A 20,290-nucleotide genomic window follows, 5' to 3' on the forward strand; every position below is an offset into this window, starting at 1 on the left:
AGCCTCTGCTTCTGCCTGTTTTTCCCTCTCTGCTATTTCAGAGTCGGGGTTCGCTGTTGCATCCAAATCTTCAGTCCTTACATCTGACGGCTTGGTTCCTTTTCCCTTGACTTCTGTTCCTGTTTCTCAGTCTGTAAGGGAGGTTTTGGAAGCCTCGCGCAAGGTCTCGACTCGGCTTTGTTATTCACAGAAGTGGACCAGATTTTCATCCTGGTGTTCCTCGCACCATCTGGATCCGAGTTCGGTTCCGGTGTCTTTGGTCCTGGAATATTTGTTGCATTTGTCCCAGTCGGGGCTGAAGACGACATCCATTCGGGTGCATCTCAGTGCTATTGCTGCTTTCCATCGGCATCTCGAGGGTCGGTCTCTCTCTCTTCATCCTCTTCATCCTCTGGTTACTCGTTTCATGAGGGGTCTTTTGAATGTTCATCCTCCTCTGAAACCTCCTCCTGTGGTTTGGGATCTTAATGTGGTTTTGGCTCAGTTGATGAACCCTCCTTTCGAGCCTATTGACAAATCTCATCTTAAGTTTCTCACTTGGAAGGTGATCTTTCTGCTTGCGCTCACGTCCGCTCGTCGGATTAGTGAGCTGCAGGCTTTGGTTGCGGACCCGCCTTTTACTGTGTTCCATCATGACAAGGTGGTTCTTCGCACCCATCCCAAATTTTTGCCTAAGGTTGTGTCTGATTTCCACCTCAATCAGTCAATTGTTCTTCCGGTGTTTTTCCCGAAGCTCCACTCTCATCCTGGCGAGGTGGCGCTTCACACGCTTGACTGTAAGAGGGCGTTGGCTTTTTATCTTCAACGCACTAAGTCTCATCGGAGGGTTCCTCAATTGTTTTTGTCCTTCGACCCTAATCGGTTGGGACGTCCTGTTTCCAAGCGCACCTTGTCCAACTGGTTGGCTGCTTGTATTTCTTTTTGCTACGCTCAGGCTGGTCTCACGCTCCATGGTCGAATCACGGGGCATAGGGTCCGGGCTATGGCAGCTTCGGTTGCTTTCCTCCGGTCTACTCCTGTTGAGGACATCTGTAAGGCTGCCACTTGGTCTTCGGTTCATTCTTTCACCTCCCACTACTGTCTGGATACGTTGTCCAGAAGCAACGGCCGGTTTGGCCAGTCGGTTTTGCGTAACCTGTTTTCCTAAATTGCCATCCTCCCACCTGCCCTTTTTTGGTTGGCTTGGAGGTCACCCACATGTGAGAATATGCTGCCTGCTTGTCCTGGGATAAAGCACAGTTACTTACCGTAACAGGTATTATCCAGGGACAGCAGGCAGATATTCTCACAACCCGCCCTCCTCCCCGGGGATGGCTTCTTTGCTGGCTATGGAACTGAGGACCATGAGGTGGGGATGCGCCCTCTAGTGGAGGGAGAAGGCATGCACATGCATGGTGCAGCATAGCAAGCTTGAAACTTCAATCAAGTTTGCTTGAAAAGCTGTCCGCGCTGGGGCTCCGTAGAGGATGTCACCCACATGTGAGAATATATGCCTGCTGTCCCTGGATAACACCTGTTACGGTAAGTAACTGTGCTATATCTGGACTTCCAAAAAGCCTTCGACAAGGTACTACATTAGTGCCTACTGAGGAAACTGTGGAACCACGGGGTGGAAGGGAATGTGCACAGATGGATCAGAAATTGGCTGGCAGACAGGAAACAGAGAGTAGGAGTAAAGGGTCACTATTCTGACTGGAAAGAGGTCACAAGTGGCGTCCCATAGGGGTCAGTGCTGGGACTGCTGCTGTTCAATATATTCATTAGAGAATGACACGGGGAAAAAATCTGTCCTCGTCACCGGCCCACCATCCTCTGCACCGCCCGGTCACCGCCGTTCCTTTTCACCGCCCCGTTACCGCCACTGTCATCCCATTCACCAACCCGTCAACATCCCCGCTGCATCCATATAAGCATTAGTACTGTAATATTTAGCTTATTCCTTTCTTATAAGAACATAAGAACATAAGCAGTGCCTCCGCCGAGTCAGACCATAGGTCCATCCTGGCCAGCAGTCCGCTCCCGCGGCGGCCCAAACAGGTCACGACCTGTCTGAATCACTAGAAGGGGCCCCCTTGCCACCTTGGTTTCCCATTGAGTCCTATCTTCCCATCGAAGTCCTAACCCTCCGGTCTTGCACATGCACGACCTGGTTGGGTTTCTATACTTATTACCTGGTTAGCTTTCTATACCTGTGTTACATTCCAGCACCTCTCTCAGTATCCCACGATCCCTTTATCCCTCAGGAATCCGTCCAATCCCTGTTTGAATCCCTGTACCGTACTCTGCCTGATCACTTCCTCCGGTAGCGCATTCCAGGTGTCCACGACCCTTTGGGTGAAAAAAAACTTCCTTGCATTTGTTTTGAACCTATCTCCCTTCAGTTTCTCCGAATGCCCCCTCGTACCTATTGTCCCCTTCAGCCTGAAGAGTCTGTCCCTATCCACCCTCTCTATGCCCCTCATGATCCTGAAGGTCTCTATCATATCTCCTCTGAGCCTCCTTTTTTCCAGAGAGAAGAGCCCCAGCCTATCCAACCTCTCGGCGTATGGGCAGTGTTCCAGCCCTCTTACCAGTTTCGTTGCTCTCCTTTGGACTCTCTCAAGTACCGCCATGTCCTTCTTGAGGTGCGGCGACCAATACTGAACGCAGTATTCCAGATGTGGACGCACCATCGCTCGATACAATGGCATGATGACTTCCCGCGTCCTGGTTGTTATGCCCCTCTTTATGATGCCCAGCATCCTGTTGGCTTTTTTCGAGGCTGCTGCGCACTACGCAGATGGCTTCAGTGATGCATCCACCAGCACACCCAAGTCTCTCTCTAGACTGCTGTCTCCCAGCAATGCCCCCCCCCAATTTGTAGTTGAACAACGGGTTCTTTTTCCCTATATGCATGACCTTGCATTTTTCCACGTTAAAGCGCATTTGCCATTTGTTTGCCCAGTCTTCCAGCTTGTCCAGGTCCCTTTGCAGATCCTCACACTCCTCCCTGGATCTAACTCTGCCGCACAGTTTGGTATCTTCTGCAAATTTTATAACCTCGCACTTTGCCTCCTTTTCCAGGTCATTGATTAATATGTTGAAGAGTAACGGCACCAGCACCGATCCCTGTGGCACACCGCTCGTGACTCCCCGCCAGTCAGAATATTGTCCCTTTACTCCGACCCTCTGCAGTCTACCCGACAACCAGTGCTTGATCCATCTGTGCACATCCCCTCCCACCCCGTGGTTCCACAGCTTCCTAAGCAGCCTTTCATGTGGCACCGTGTCGAAAGCCTTTTGAAAATCGAGGTAAATGATGTCTATGGGTTCCCCATTGTCCACCTGACTGCTTATTCCCTCAAAGAAGTACAAAAGGTTCGTTAAGCATGACCTTCCCTTACAGAATCCGTGCTGGCTTGTTCTCAGTAGGCCATTTCTCTCGATGTGCTCGCAAATACCATCCTTGATCATAGCTTCCACCATCTTCCCTATAATTGAAGTCAGGCTCACCGGCCTGTAGTTCCCGGGGTCACCCCTCGATCCCTTCTTGAAGATAGGTGTGACATTCGCCAGTTTCCAGTCCTCTGGTACCTCTCCAGTTTTCAAGGATAGGTTGCAAACATGCTGGATTGTGCCCGCTATTTCTTGTCTTAGTTCTTTCAGAACCCTTGGGTGGATCCCGTCTGGGCCCGGCGATTTGCCGCATTTTAACCTGTCTATCTGTTTGAGGACATCCTCCTTACTTACCTCTATGTGTTCCAATTTTTCAGCCTGTTCCCCACTTATGAGCTCCTCTGAATCCGGTATGTTAGATGTGTCTTCTCTCGTGAAAACCGACGAGAAGAACGTGTTCAACCTCTCAGCTACCTCTTTATCCTCCTTAATCACTCCCTTCCTATTCCCATCGTCCAACGGCCCCACCTCCTCTCTCGCTGGTCGCTTCCCCTTTACGTAACTGAAGAATGCCTTGAAGTTCTTCGCCTCCCTGGCCAGCCCCTCTTCGTAGTTCCCTTTTGCTTTTCTAACCTCCCGGTGGCATTCCTTTTGGCATTTCCTGTGCGCCTGGTGATTTTCCTCCGTTGGGTCCTTTTTCCATCTCCGGAAGGATACTTTTTTGTCATTTATTGCCCTCTTTGCTTCTGTTGAGATCCAAACCGGGTCCTTTGATCTCTTGTTCTTGCCGCCTTTCCTGAAACTGGGGACGTACATTCTTTGTGCTTCCTGTAGGGTGTCCCTGAATAGGGTCCAGGCGCTTCCTACAGTCTCCATCCTAAGGATGTTTCTGAGCTTCCTCCCCACCATTTCCCTCATAGCAGCATAGTTCCCTTTCCTGAAGTTGAGCGCAGTTGTTGCGGTCCTCCTTACTTTGGGTGTCCCCCTTTCTAATGTGAATCTGATCGCATTGTGGTCACTGTTGCCTAGTGGTCCTCCCACTTCTACCCCTCTTGCAGGCCCCCCTAATCTGTTTAGGATGAGGTCAAGAGTAGCACTCCCTCGCGTCGGTTCCCTGACTAGTTGCTCCATGAAGCAGTCCCTCACAGCTTCTACAAATCCTGTTTCCCTAGCGCAGTTGGAGTGACCCGTACTCCAGTCAATCCCCGGGTAGTTGAAGTCCCCCATCACTGTTACACTTCCAGTCCTGCCTTCTTGTCTCAGTTCAGCTTCCAAGTCGTGTCCGACTCCTTCCGGCGTACCAGATGGGCGATAGTACAGCCCCAGTTTTATGCCTGCACCCTTGTTTCCCGGCAATTTGACCCATAGTGATTCCAGCCCCTCTGCCTTCGTTGCCATATCCATCCCGACCGAGTAGATAGAGTCCTTTATATATATTGCTATGCCTCCCCCCTTCTTGTGGGTCCTGTCCCTCCTGTAGAGCTTGTACCCCGGCAGCGCCACATCCCATTGATTCTCCTCTGTCCACCATGTTTCTGTAATTCCAATTATATCCAGGTCCTCCCCCTTGGCCATGACCTCTAGTTCACCCATCTTGGCCATGAGGCTTCTTACATTTGCGTGTAAGCACCGTAGGTCCCGTCGTTTTTCCTCCACCTCTGTATTTACCTGGGCCGCCTCCCCTTGAATTTCGGGCAGTTCTCCTGTTCCCTGTGCTTCTGCTTTGTCCTCAGCCTTTACCCTCGTAGCTTTCGGTTTCCCCACATTCCCGCCACCCCACTTCCCCGCTTTTCCTCTGGGTTTTCTAGCCCTACCGGCCCCCTCCTGGGCTATCATCCCTTGAGCCTCCATTTGATCCCCCTCGCCTTGTGGCACCTCTATATTGCCCTCAGCTTTTGCCCTCATGCCACCCAGTCCCTTTGTGTCTCCATGCCCCTTAGTCTCCTCCCAGCAAGCTCCCCTTACCTGATGTTTCCCTCGCTGTCTGATCATAAGATCCACCGGTCTCTCTACTTCCTCCTTGCAGTCAGCCCGTTCAGCATCTGTTCTGGATACTGTTGTCCGAAGCGTCAACATCAGATCAGCTGTCGGTTTTCCCCCTCTCCTCAGTTTAAAGCCCTCTCGATCTCCTTCCTCACATTGGCTGCCAGTAGTCTAGTTCCCGCTGTGCTCAGGTGCAGGCCATCCCGCTGGTAGAGCTTACTCTTTCCCCAGAAGGACGTCCAGTTCCTCACAAAATGGAAGCCTTCCTCCTGGCACCATCTCCTCAACCATGCATTCACAGCCTGGAGGTCTGCCTGCCTCTTTGCATCTGCTCTCGGTACAGGCAGGATCTCTGAGAATGCTATCCTCCGGGTACTCCGCTTCAGCTTTCGTCCCAAGACCCTGAACTGGTCAGTCAGTGTGGCCATGCTGAAGTTCCTCCGGCTCACATCATTCGTTCCGACATGGATTATCACCGCAGTCTCCTCTGTCTCTGCTCCGTCCAGGATCCTCTCGATCCTATCAGTGACGTCTCGTGTCTTGGCCCCCGGGAGACAAGTCACTAGCCGGTCCTCCCTTCCTCCAGCTACGTGACTATCTACCTCTCTCAAGATCGAGTCTCCCACCACAATAGCAGACTTCCCTTTCCTCAGCAACCTCTTCTGTCTCAGGTCCGTGTCCTTGGTGCAGTGCGGTGTCTCTCCCTCGGGGTCCCGGTGAGTCACGGTCTCCTCCTCTTGCGTGGTTCCTCCGCTAGGTCCTTCCCTGTGTCACCTTGTGGATCCTGGGTCTCGTCTGCCGACATCCGTCTGTGCAGCTGCTGGTCCTGTTCCTCCACCTTCCTTCTATAAGCCTTCTCGATGAATCTCTCAAGGTCCCTCACCTGATCCACAATGGGGCCTGCTCCGTCTGTGTCCTCGGTTGACCAGCTCGTCTCCTCTGTGTTGCGCAGTCCCTCTAGTCCCTCCAGTTCCTGGACCCTGATCCTCAATCTGCCGACCTCCATCCTCAGGCTTTCCAGTTCCTGACACCGACTGCATATGTACTCCCGCCTTCCCAAGGGGAGGTAGTCGTACATATTACACTCTGTGCAGTATACCGGAAAGTACCTCTGGGATCCTGGGTCCTCCATCGCTCTCGTGAAGTGCTGGTGCGCTCCTGCTGTGGGTAAGAGAGAGAGAAAAGAAAGTGAATTACTTGGCGTTCCTGGCTCCCTCGCAAGGCTCCTATGCAAAAGGCGATCTCGCTAAGGCAAGCGCCTTTGCCGCTCGCCTTCGCCGTGCGCCGAACGGCTGGGCGCCGTTGGCTCCATTCTAATTAAAGGGGGAGCCCGGGCCCGATGCAACCTGTGACGCGGGTGGGGGTGGGCGGAGCTAACTCTCACCACGACCCCGGTCCAAACAGCCTGCTCCGGCTGCTTCCTCCTGCCTTCCCCTCGCTCCTGCAAGAAAGAAAAAAAGAAACAAGCAAACAAAAAACGCTGCCGAGGTTTGCCTCGTGCCCTGGCTCCCTTCTAATTAAAGGGGGAGCCCGGGCCCAATGCAATCTGTGACGCGGGTGGGGTGGGCGGAGCTAACTCTCGCCGCGACCCCGGTCCAAACAGCCTGCTCCGGCTGCTTCCTCCTGCCTTCCCCTCGCTCCTGCAAGAAAGAAAAAAAGAAACAAGCAAACAAAAAACGCTGCCGAGGTTTGCCTCGTGCCCTGGCTCCCTTCTAATTAAAGGGGGAGCCCGGGCCCGATGCAACCTGTGACGCGGGTGGGGGTGGGCGGAGCTAACTCTCGCCGCGACCCCGGTCCAAACAGCCTGCTCCGGCTGCTTCCTCCTGCAAGAAAGAAAAAAAGAAACAAGCAAACAAAAAACGCTGCCGAGGTTTGCCTCGTGCCCTGGCTCCCTTCTAATTAAAGGGGGAGCCCGGGCCCGATGCAACCTGTGACGCGGGTGGGGGTGGGCGGAGCTAACTCTCGCCGCAACCCCGGTCCAAACAGCCTGCTCCGGCTACTTCCTCCTGCCTTCCCCTCGCTCCTGCAAGAAAGAAAAAAAGAAACAAGCAAACAAAAAACGCTGCCGAGGTTTGCCTCGTGACCTGGCTCCCTTCTAATTAAAGGGGGAGCCCGGGCCCGATGCAACCTGTGACGCGGGTGGGTGTGGGCGGAGCTAACTCTCGCCGCGACCCTGGTCCAAACAGCCTGCTCCAGCTGCTTCCTCCTGCCTTCCCCTCGCTCCTGCAAGAAAGAAAAAAAGAAACAAGCAAACAAAAAACGCTGCTGAGGTTTGCCTCGTGCCCTGGCCTCCCTTATAAATCAAAGTTCCTGCTGCTGAACTAGAGAAAGAGATGTTCAGCTGGCAGGGCTTTGTTTATACATTTTTATCAACACAACTAATATACTACTTTATCCTAAAGCAAAAAATAAATAAATAAATATAATTTTTTTTTCTACCTTTGTTGTCTGGTTTCTGCTTTCCACATCTTCTCATTCAATTCCTTCCATCCACTGTGTGTCTTCTCTCTGCGTCTTCCATTTGCTGTTACTGTGCCTCTCCCTTCACCCCCCCCCAATTGGTCTAGCACCCATCTTCTTCCCTCCGCTCCCCCATAGTCTGGCATCTGTCTTCTTCCCACTCTGTCTTCCACATTTCCCTTCAGGGTCTCTTCCTCTCCACCTTCCTTCAATGTCTGTCCTATTCCTTTCCACCACCACCCTTCCCTCCCTCCTTTACCATCTGTTCCTTTCTACCACCCTTCAGCTCCTCTCACGTGGCCTATCTATTTACCTTCCTCCCTCTTATTTTCATGGCATGTTACAATGTAATTTGTGCAAGCCACTGGAGCCTGCGAGCTCGGTCCCTGTCCCATCCCCACAAACCATCTCGCTTCTGTGCTCCTATTTTCCCCATTTCTAATATCTCCCCTATGTATCTGCCATTGCCCCCCCCCCGTGTCCATATACCATCCCCATGGCATGTCCCCTTTATGTCTCTGTCCCTATGCCCCATGCACATAATTACCCCTCTTTCTGTTACCTTCCTGTGTCCAGATTTCCCCTATCTTCCTCTTCCATACCAGTATGTCTCTTCTTTTCAACCCCATCTAGCTTTTTTCCCTCTTTCTTTCCCCCCCCCCCCCCTGCTTCTAGCATCTGGCTTACCTGCCTGTCCTTCCCTTTCTTTCCTGCTGTGGGTTTTTCTTTCCCTTTCACTCCCTTCTTCCAGTTTGAGCCGGGAACACGGGCGATCGCACGGTCCCCGCAGCCCCCACCCGTCTGCCCAACTGTTTAGCCAGCTCTCTCTCTTCTCCTCACCTTAGTTTGTAGGTTTTCTTTTTCGGCGACCTGCACGCTTCCCAAAGAGCCGCGCACGCGCGGCTGCTCAGTGTTCAATCTTCTGTTCTGCTGCAACTTCCTGTTTCCGGTTGCGTCAGAACAGAAGATCGAAACTGAGCAGCAGTGGGTGCGCGGCTCGTTGGGAAAGTGTGCAGGTCGCCGAAAAAGAAAACCTACAAACTAAGGTGAGGAGAAGGGAGAGAGCTGGCTAAACACTAGGATCGATTGGACAGGCGGGTGGTGGCTGTGGGGACCGCGCGATCCTTCATGCCTCACTGCGGGGACAAGACCATTCACCGCTCCACGGGGCGGTGAATGGCCTTGTCCCCGTCCCCGCAGCGACTGCTAGTTTTCGTTCCCCGTTTCGGCGGGTTACCCGCAGCTAAACGCGGTGGCCGCGGGTAAACCGCCACCGTGTCATTCTCTAATATTCATTAATGACCTGGAAGTAGGGGCGAAGTTATAAAATTCGCTGACAACACAAAACTCTCCAGTAGGGTCAGAATTGTTGAGGAATGCAAAGAACTACAAAGGGATCTGAACAAAATGAGCGAGTGGGCAGAAAGATGGCAGATGAGCTTCAATGTAGAGAAATGTAAAGTTTTGCACATAGGGAAAGGAAACCTGATGTATAGCTACATGATGGGGGAGAAGGTACTGGGAGAAGGCAACCTAGAAAAGGACTTTGGGGTTTTGGTGGATAAAACATTGAAGCCGGTGGCACAATGCACAGCGGCCTCAAAGAAGGTGAACAGAATGCTGGGCATTATCAAAAAAGGCATCATGACCAGAACGAAGGAAGTTATCCTGCCACTGTATCGGGCGATGGTGCGCCCGTAACTGGAGTACTGCGTTCAATACTGGTCGCCGTACCTCAAGAAGGATATGATGATACTTGAGAGGGTCCATAGAAGAGCAACAAGGATGATAAAGGGCAAGGAAAACCTTCCATATGCTGAAAGGCTAGAGAAGCTGGGGCTCTTTTCCCTGGAGAAGCAGAGATTTAGAGGGGGCATGATAGAAACTTATAAGATCTTGAAGGGGATAGAGAAGGTAGAGAGGGATAGATTCTTCAGACTAGCGGAGGCATTCAAAAAAATTGAAAGGTGACAGATTCAGATCAAATGCTAGGAAGTTCTTCACTCAAAGGGTGGTGGATGCCTGGAATGCGCTTCCAGAGGAGGTGGTAGGGCAGAGTACTTTATTGGGTTTCAAAAAGGGATTGGATGATTTCTGAAGGAAAAGGGAATTGAAGGGTATAGTTAGATGGTTGATATACAGGATATCAGATGATTAAGGAATGAAATGTTTTAGGTAAAGAGATGACTTACAGGTCAGGGACCTGAGGGGTCCACCACGGGAGCGGACTGCTGGGCGTGATGGACCCATGGTCTGACTCAGCAGAGGTGATGCTTATGTTCTTATGTTCTTATTAATCCCCAAATGCATTACTCTGCATTTCTTTGCATTGAATTTTAGTTGCCAGGCATTAGACCATTCCTCTAACTTTTGCAGATCCTTTTTCATATTTTCCACTCCCTCTTCGGTGTCTACTCTGTTACAGATCTTGGTATCATCTGCAAAAAGGCACACTTTTCATTCTAACCCTTCAGCAATGTCACTCACAAACATTGAACAGGATCAGCCCCAGCACCGAACCCTGAGGGACTCCACTACTCACCTTTCCTTCCTCCGAGTGACTTCCATTAACCACCACCCTCTGGCGTCTGTCCGACAGCCAGTTTCTAACCCAGTTCACCACTTTGGGTCCTAACTTCAGCCCTTCAAGTTTGTTCAACAGCCTCCTATGAGAAACTGTATCAAAGGCTTTGCTGAAATCTAAGTAAATTACATTTGGAAAAGGCCTCGATCCAGCTCTCTGGTCATCCAATCAAAAAAATTCAATCAGGTTCGTTTGGCACGATTTACCTTTTGTAAAGCCATGTTGCCTCGGATCCTGTAACCCATTAGATTCAAGGAAGTACACTATCCTTTCTTTCAGCAACACTTCCATTATTTTTCCAACAACTGAAGTGAGGTTCACCGGCCTGTAGTTTCCTGCTTCATCCCTGTGACCACTTTTGTGAATAGGGACCACATCCGCTCTCCTCCAATCCCCAGGAACCACTCCCATCTCCAGAGATTTGTTGAACCTCTCTGAGCTCCCATAGTATCCTGGGATGGATCACGTCTGGTCCCATAGCTTTATCCACCTTCAGTTTTTCAAGTTGCTCATAAACACTCTCCTCCGTGAACAGCGCAGAATCTACTCCATTTTCTCGTGTAACTTTGCCAGACAATCTCGGTCCTTCTCCAGGATTTTCTTCTGTGAACACAGAACAGAAGTATTTGTTTAGCACATTTGCTTTTTCCTTATCACTCTCCACATATCGGTTCTCAGCTTCTTTTAGTTTAGCAATTCCATTTTTTATCTTCCCCCTTTCACTAATATATCTGAAAGAATTTTTGTCTCCCTTTTTTACATTTTTTGCCATTTGTTCTTCCGCCTGTGCTTTCGCCAGACGTATCTCTCTCTTGGCTTCTTTCAGTTTTACCCTGTAGTCCTTTCTGCACTCCTCTTCTTGGGATTTTTTATATTTCACGAACGCCAACTCTTTCGCCTTTATTTTCTCCGCCACTAGTTTGGAGAACCATATCGGCTTCCTTTTTCTCTTGTTTTTATTGATTTTCTTCACATAAAGGTCCGTAGCCATTTTTATCGCTCCTTTCAGCTTAGACCACTGTTTTTCCACATCTCTTATGTCCTCCCATCCTAACAGCTCTTTCTTCAGGAACTCTCCCATTGTATTAAAGTCTGTACATTTGAAATCTAGGACTTTAAGTATCGTGCGACCGCTCTCCACTTTAGCCGTTATATCAAACCATTTGATGATCGCTACTTCCCAAGTGAGCACCCACTCGAACATTAGAGATACTCTCTCCATTTGTAAGGACCAGACCCAATATTGCTTTTTCCCTCGTTGGTTCCGTCACCATTTGTCTGAGCAGAGCCTCTTGAAAGGCATCCACAATCTCCCTACTTCATTCCGATTCCGCAGACAAAACATTCCAGTCCGCATCCGGAAGCTTGAAATCTCCCAACAGCAGCACCTCCTCTTTTCTTCCAAACTTTGGGATATCCACAACAGATCCTTATCAATTTGCTGCGATAGAGTCGGAGTCTGCAGACTACACTCATGTAGATAGAAGTTCTATCTTCTCTTTTCAGAGCGATCCATATCGCTTCTTCCTCTCCCCAGGTCCCTTGCATTTCAGTTGCTTGGATATTGATCTTTACATAGAGAGCTACTCCTCCACCTTTTGACCATCTTCCTAAAAAGATTATATCCCAGTATGTTTGCATCCCATCCATGTGATTTACTGAACCATGTCTCTGTGATAGCGACAATATCTAGATCTGCCTCTAGCATCAGGGCTTGCAAATCATGAACTTTGTTGCTTAGACTCCTGCTGCCCTCTCCTGCTTTTTGACAGGCAAAAAACCGCATTTGTGATTTTTTGAAATTTGTGGGGGTTCCTGGAACGGAACCCCTGTTAATTTCAGGGGGGAGGGGTACTGTATTTCCAAATGGAGCAAACTTGAAATGGTGAATTTTCCCAAAAGTGGCTGGCCTGTAAAAATTATTCCAAAAAAGGGTGGGGCATGGAGACAGAAATAAAGAAAGGGGGGACAGGGAGACAGAAAGAAAGAGAGAAAGGGGGGACAAGGAAACAGAAATAAAGAAAGGGGGGACAGGGAGACAGAAAGAAAGAGAGAAAGGGGGACAGGGAGACAGAAAGAAAGGGGGGGAAATAGGGAGACAGAAAGAAAGAAAGGGGGACATGGAGACAGAAAGAAAAAGTTGGGGGAGGGAATTGAGTGTGACTGGTGGCATGGAGCAGGCAGGGAGAGAGAAAGAAATAGTTGGACTCATGTAAGAACAGAGATGTTGGTTGGAATGGAATGAGGTCTGGAGGTGAGGAAGTATACAGGAGGCAGAAAGAAGGGAAGAAAAATTGGATGCACAGTCAGAAGAAGAAAGTGCCACCAGAGACTCAAATTATCAGACAACAAAGGGAGGAAAAATGATCTTATTTTCAATTTAGTGATCAAAATGTGTCCATTTTGAGCATTTATATCTGCTGTCTACATTTTGCACTGTGGCCTCCTTTTACTAAACCACAATAGTGGTTTTTAGCGCAGGAAGCCTATGAGCGTCAAAAGCAGCGCAGGGCATTCAGCACAGCTCCCTGCACTAAAAAACGCTATCGCGGTTTAGTAAAAAGGGAGGGGGTATATTTGTCTATTTTTGAATAGTAGTTACTTAGGTGACATTGCATATTTTAAAGTCATCTGCCTTGACCTCTTTGAAAATCCCCTCAAATATAAATGATAGTTAACTTTTTCTCTGCGTATAGTGTGCTTTGTGTTTTTTTAAATTTTATTGTTGATAGATCATTTTGACTTGGCCATTTTAAAAGTAGCTCGCAAGCCAAAAAAGTGTGGGCCCCTGTACTAATTTATATAATTATTTTTTCCAAACACTACTGGAGTATGCAAAATGATTATGACATCCTAGCTTGCCTTGTCTGAAGGATACTGAAATGCTAGTTGGAGATTTAACCTTATTTGGCTTTTCATTTTTAACATGTGATGTACTGAATTAGAGCTTTACTGAAATGAAAACTAGGTATTATGTATAAATTGTAACATTCACAGTCAGACATAATAAAAGCATTGAATGACAAAAAAAAAAAAAGAAGAAAGGACTGTGGGCAAAGGGAGCGCCAATCGGGCAGGGGGCTGGGGAAACTTTGGGAATGATTTGCTTTGGGGAAGCTGTGAATCCATGTTTCTAACTAATTTTATAGCTATGTTATAGTTTGGATGTTCCTATTTTTGACATGATAATGCCTTGGTTAAATAAAATGTTTAAACTTAAAAATCTGTATCATTGAAAGTGAATCGAATTGAAAAATTGATTCATCAGGGTGAATTGAATCGAATCAAAATTTTTTTTCCTGAATCGGGCAGTACTACCATGGAGCACATCCAGCTTTCTCTGCTGTCTCTCCCGTCCCCATGGCATACGTTTTCAGCTTGTTCTACCTCTCTCCCATCACCATGCAATATGGCCACTTTACTGTGTCCCTGGGCTATAGCAAACTATGTGCGGGTAGTAAAGGGTCATTGACTTGATATATCACCTTACTGTGGTGTGGACGCACAGGGCACAAGGGAAGCAGGGGCTCCAAGATTTTGTCCTGTTCATTGACTTCCTTGCTTGGTTGAACCACAGTTAGCGGGATAGGAGCTTTAGAGGCTGTGTAGCATGGGGCACATTTCTGGCTTGGGATGGTCCTTCTCTGCCCCCCACCTCACCACCCACATCACCATATCACACAATCACCTTACTCTGCCCCTTCTTATCCTTATAACACATTCTTCTTTTGTAGTAGCAGTTCTGTATGCACTCTCTCCCTTGCCAACTGAGATTACATGGCAAGAGAAGGAAGTCAACAGCTGCACATGGAGCTGTACATTTACTCCTTTGTTCAAATGAGCAGTCAGACTGGACTGGCACAGGAAGAGGAGGCACCTAATGTATCTCCTCTTCCTCTTGCTGTGTGATCTTTGTGGGGAGGGAAAGAGAGCTTGCACCGAATTCTATGGATGCCAAGAATTCTGCACTGCACATTTGGGCAGAACTCTTCCAGGAGTGGAATATTTATGAAGTTTTTCATTCCCTTTTTTTGTGCTTACAGGGACCTGGTACAACTGGCAAAGGCTGCAGTTAGTGGAGATGAGAAAGCATTGGATATGTTTAACTGGAAAAAATCTGGGAAAGGAACGCCTATGAAATTTGGGGCCCAAGAAGGACTCTCCTTCTTTCTTGGGGCTACAGATGGTATGTGCACAAAATTCTGGATATATTAATTTTACTGGGAAATATTAGGTCTTTTACAGTTTCAATGAAAATTACAATATGAAATAGCCCATCAAAACTGATGGGCAAAAATGCTTTCTTTTTCATTCTACTATACTAGTTGAGACAAATATTATGCTCCACAATCAGCAAAGGGAGACAGAGAATACTGATTTTTAATGATATCACCAATATAAGGAGTGGTCCAGCCATACAACTTGCCCTTATTTCTCTGCTTAGAACATCTAGTTTGGATTGGTGCAGCAGGATTCTTTTTGAGGCCTGTGGCCCTGTTGTTGAGCCTGTCACCATGTGGAGCTCTCAAGGATGGTCTGAAATTTGGCAGCTAAAATTTAATGCTAAGAAAGGCAAAGTCATGCATTTGGGCTGCAAATACCCGAGGGAACGGTACAGTTTAGGGGGTGAAGTACTTACGTGCACTTAACCAGATTAGAAATTCTGAAGGTACCAGATGTAGAAGAGGAGCTTCTTCAAACTTTCCCTCGTTACTTGTAATGCCTCTTCAAGGACAAGCAGGCATAATATTCTCACATGTGGGTGACGTCAGCCATGAAACCTGGTATGGACACTACCAAGTGCACTTTCACTTAACATTTTTTAGGCAGTGCCCGTATTGCACATGTTCCGATGCCTTTCCTCCTAATGTTGGCTTGCGGGACCATTAGTTTTTCGTTTTCTGTGGAACTGAGAAGCTGTCCAGTTTTCTCTTCAGCATGTTAAACTTTTCAACTTTTTTTGTGCCTTCCTGTCCTTATTTTCATAGTTTTTGTCATAATTCTTTTTCTGTTATGTCCCCTCCAGATTCCATACTGTAGATGTTTTTAACCTCCCACATGGCTGAGGAAAACCAAGCCTCCTGCAGTTTTCATTTCTTCAAGCAAACCGTGCAGAAATTTTTCTGATCTGCTCTGTTTCTTTTCTTATTTTTTTCACTAAAGTTCATCTTTTTTGGGTGGTTTTGGTGCCTTGAGACCCCTTGGGAAGGGTTCTATGCCTCAATACATGAATTCAACTCAGTAGAGGTGGAGGCCATCTCTAACAATTTTAAACATAATTGAAGGGTTCTGAGGCAGAAAAAAGAAGTTGAAACAAAGGTCAATAAAAATTCAAGATGTCCACCACCAGGAAATTTGAGCCAAAAACAGCCTGTGGAGGTTAAATCAAAAGTTTAAAAAATAGCAATTTAGGGTTTTTGGAGGTGGGAGACCTGATCTCTACCCTTAGAAATCACTAAAAATCCTAACCCTCCCCTCCCCACTGATTCTCCCATAAGAAATAATGGGGCTGTACTTACAGTCTCCAAAGTGCCTGCCTTGTAGCTCTGTCTGTGTAGTTGCATTGAAGAGAAAGGAAATTCTGCCTCAGTTTTTCTCCAAACATTCTGATCTTCAGGATCTACGCGCTGCCAGTCGGACTGACTTCGACTGAAACCTCCTTCCCCTTGGAACCACCTCATATGACTGGAGGTGGCAAAAAAGCAGCCTGCGCCCTGATACCCTGAAGGCTCTTAATCAGGGCACGTTCAGCCTATGCTTCAACCTCTGACAGGGGCAGAAGGTAAGCATGCTCCCAGGGGGATGAACCTCGAGCTCTGAAGGTAGCACACAGCAGGCTGGCTCCACAGGTCCATCCAAAGCTTGCCCTGAATTCTGTGCCATCCTAAGTCCTTCCCAGATAACAAACCTCGATGTGACCTAGGAGGAGGTCGCAGTAAATTTTGTCCCTCATGCAGGTTTCACTCAAATTCCACTTTGGAGGCCAGTTGCCAGAGTTCTTCCAGGAGTGGGAACAGATCTTCTCAGACTAGTGGATTTTGGACATCATATGGGAGGGATACAAGATAGATTTTGTGCCACCCTCTGGATTTGTTTTTGGACTCTCCAAAAGGATGGCCAGAGAAGGTGATAATAGTCTAAGTGACTGTACAGCATCTGTTGGATGCTTCTTATACTTCATCATGCCAATGAAAGGCTCAGAGGATTGGATGCGCATCCTGGATCTCAAGTTGGTCAATGCCTTTCTGTGGATCCCACTTTGGCATGGAGACAGTGCTTACTAACATAGCTGCAGTGGCTCCTGGGGAATTTCTTGTTTCTCTGGATCTGACAGAAACTTTTCTTCATAATCTCATATTCCCGGATCACCGGAAGTATCTGAGATTTCATGTTCTTCAGCAGCCTTTCCAGTTTACACCTCTTCCCTTCGGGCTGGCGACAGCTCCCTGCACCTTCACCAAAGTGGTGGTGGTGACAGCTCATCTCCACAGAATAGGGGTCCAAGTTCATCCCTGTCTGGAATGGAGTGCATGGAGCCTGTGGTATCTCTCCTGCAGCTCTTGGGCTGTATTGTAAATTTTAAGAAGAGCCAGCTTAAACCACCTCAGATGCTGGAATATCTGGCAATTTGATTTGATATGCTACAAGGTCGCATTTTTCTTCTCATGCCATGCAAACAGAAACTCCAGAAATAAATCAGGGATCTCTTGGTGCTTCCGAGCCCCACTGCTTGACAGTATCTTCAGGTGTTGGGGTCCATGACAGCCTTCCTGGAGGTTGTGCCCTGGGCCAGAGCACACATGCGGCCTCTACAGCAGTTCCTCTTGTCCTGATGGTCCCTGTAGTGTCATCACATTTCCCTTCCCTTGATGGATCCAGCATTAAGTAGTCTGTGCTGGTGGATTTGGGGAGCTGCTCTTGAGAGGGGTGTGTCTTTCCATGTTATGGAGTGGCTTACTCTATTAACAGATGCAAGTCTCTCGGGCTAGGGAGCTCATTGTGGGGGTCATCCATCCAAGCCAGTGGACTCTCTTATTAGAAGAGATGGTCATTCAACTGTCTCAAGCTAAGAGCCATATGTTTGGCACTAAGAGCTCTGCCAACACCCCAGAGGGAAAAGCCATACGGATGTTTTCCAACAATGCCACAGCAGTAGTGTACGTGAATCGGCAGGGGGCACCAGAAGTTCTCACATAAGTCAGGAGGCTCAAATGCTGTTAAAGTGGACAGAAGTACACCTTCTGGCTCTTTCTGTGGTGCATGTGACTGGCAAGGAAATTGTACAAGCAGACTTTCTCAGTCACCGAATCCTGGACCTGAGATAGTGGTTGCTCTCGCAAAGAGCATTTCATCTCATTGTAAAGTGCTGGCCAGACTTGATGGCTTCAGACAAGAATTCCAAAGTCGAGTGCTTTTTTAGTCAAAGAACAGACCCAGGAAGCTTAGGTCTTGATGCTTTGGTTCAGCCCTGGCCAGCTCAGGAGCTCCTTTATGTTTTTCCACCATGGCCCCTGGTATGTCTGATTTTCCGCAGGATAATGATGCATCCGAACCTGGTGAAAGGGGATAGATTCCGTACAAACATAAGGAAGTTCTTCTTCACCCAGAGAGTGGTAGAAAACTGGAACGCTCTTTCAGAGGCTGTTATAGGGGAAAACACCCTCCAAGGATTCAAGACAAAGTTAGACAAGTTTCTGCTGAACAGGAACGTGCGCTGGTGGGGCTAGTCTCAGTTAGGGTGCTAGTCTTGGACCAGAGGGCCGCTGCGTGAGCGGACTGCTGGGCATGATGGACCACTGGTCTGACTCAGCAGTGGCAATTCTTATGTTCTTATCCTAGTGGCCCCTCTCTGGCCATCCTTCTGCCCAATGTGTGGTGGTGGCAAAAAAAATAAACAGGATGTTAGGAATTATAAAAAAAGGATGGTTAACAAGGCTAAGAATGTTATATTGCCCCTGTATCGCTCCATGGTGTGACCTCATCTGGAGTATTGCATTCAATTTTGGTCTCCTTATCCTCAAGAAAGATATAGTGATGCTAGAAAAGGTTAAAAGAAGAGCGACCAAGATGATAAAGAGGATGGAACTCCTCTCGTATGAGGAAAGACTAAAGAGGTTAGGGCTCTTTAGCTCGGAAAAGAGATGGCTGAGAGGAAATATGATTGAAGTCTACAAAATCCTGAGTGGAATAGAACAAGTTCAAGTGGATCGATTTTTCCCTCTGTCAAAAATTACAAAGACTAGGGGACACTCAGTGAAGTTACAGGGAAATACTTTTAAAACCAATAGGAGGAAATTTGTTTTCACTCAGAGAATAGTTAAGCTCTGGAACGCGTTGCCAGAGGTTGTGGTAAGAGCGGATAGCATAGCTGGTTTTAAGAATGGTTTGGACAATTTCCTGGAGGAAAGGTCCATAGTCTGTTGTTGAGAAAAACATGGGAGAAGCCACTGCTTGCCCAGGATAGGTAGCGTGGAATATTGCTACTTCTTAGGTTTTGGCCTGGATTGGCCATCGTGAGAACAGGCTACAGGGCTTGTTGGGCCATTGGTCTGACCCAGTAAGGCTATTCTTATGCTCTTATGTCTTCAGTGGGATAGGAAGCTCAAGTTCCATCTTCATTGCAGACTTCTTAGTCAGGGACCGGTTCCTATGGAGAACCCCCAGCACTTTGATCTTATAGCTCTTGAGTACAAGGTCTTGATTTCTTTCCTATTATAAATTATATTTCCCCCAATCCAATTTGTATCCTGTAAGTCACTAAAGTCTTGTTGTCTAAAGTCTTCCCCTGGATTTTAATAGTCTTAACATTGTACACCGCTTGGACAATTTATTTAAAGTGGTATATCAAATTTTAAATAAAACTTGAAAAACTTGAAACTTCAAATAGGCTACTCTGACGTGGTCGTTGCCACTCCTTTTGAAGTCCAAGAAGCCCTCTACTATGGCGGCTTATGCCATGGCTTGGAAGTCTTTCCAGCAGTGGTATGCCAGACTACTATGGCAGCTTATGCCAAAGCTTGGAAGTCTTTCCAGCAGTGGTATGCCAGAGACCAGGTGGAACTGTTGCATGCTCTCATTCCAGTGGTTTTAACCTTCCTACAGGCCGGTTTAGAAAAAGACCTTGTGGTGGCTTCCCACAAGGTACAGGACGCAGGCCTTTCCTGTTTCAGAACACGCAGTGGTTCCAATTTGCTTACGGCTCATCCAGATGTGACTAATTTACTCAAGGGGGTGCTTTGTTTGCAATAGCCTTCCTTTCATGGAATCTTAATGTAGTGCTAAGAGGACTTACAGAAGCCACTTCTGAACCGCTCAAAGATGCATCCCTTCTGGACCTTACAGTCAAGACCATTTTCCTTGTGGCAATTGTTTCAGCAAAGCGGGGGTTTCCCTCTGCACAGTTCCCTCCTTTCTTCCGAAGATGATTTTGGAATTCCATGTCAACCAGTGGTGGAAACTAGATGTGCGAAGAGTCTTGCTTCACTTCTTACAGAGGACCAATGACTTCTGTCTTTCTGACCATCTGTTTGTCCTGACTAGCCAGTCTAGGTGGGGGCAGGCTGGTGTTTAAGGCCTCTAATGCCCAATGGATCCATTTCATTGCCTGCAATAAACAGCCACCGACTTCTCTCAAAGCCCACTCAATTAGAGGTGTCACTGCTTCAGGGGTAGAGTCTCGAGCGATTAATCCAGCTGAAATTTGTAGAGGGGCCATTTGGTCATCTCTTCATTCCTTTACCAGATTTTATAGAGTGGATGTAGTGAGGTCTGATGCCGCTTTTGGCATCAGTGTTATGGGCAGGCTCTTCTGTCCCACCGTAGATGTTGTGATTAAACCAATAAATACAGTCAAACCTCGGTTTACGAGTACCGCGGTTTACGAGTGTT

General features: G+C 47.9%; 1 protein-coding gene across 3 annotated transcripts in view; it reads left to right on the plus strand.

Annotated features, from left to right (window-relative positions):
• IFT140 (intraflagellar transport 140) overlaps positions 1 to 20,290 on the plus strand; it is a 478,284-nt gene that overhangs the window by 60,158 nt on the left and 397,836 nt on the right. For all 3 annotated transcript variants that reach the window (XM_033914590.1, XM_033914591.1, XM_033914593.1), the window contains exon 5: positions 14,446 to 14,588. In XM_033914590.1, coding sequence (XP_033770481.1) covers positions 14,446 to 14,588 — 143 coding nt within the window. The remainder of the gene's footprint in view (positions 1 to 14,445; positions 14,589 to 20,290) is intronic.

The sequence above is a fragment of the Geotrypetes seraphini genome, chromosome 11 (assembly GCF_902459505.1).
Source record: "Geotrypetes seraphini chromosome 11, aGeoSer1.1, whole genome shotgun sequence".
Lineage (NCBI taxonomy): Eukaryota > Metazoa > Chordata > Amphibia > Gymnophiona > Dermophiidae > Geotrypetes > Geotrypetes seraphini.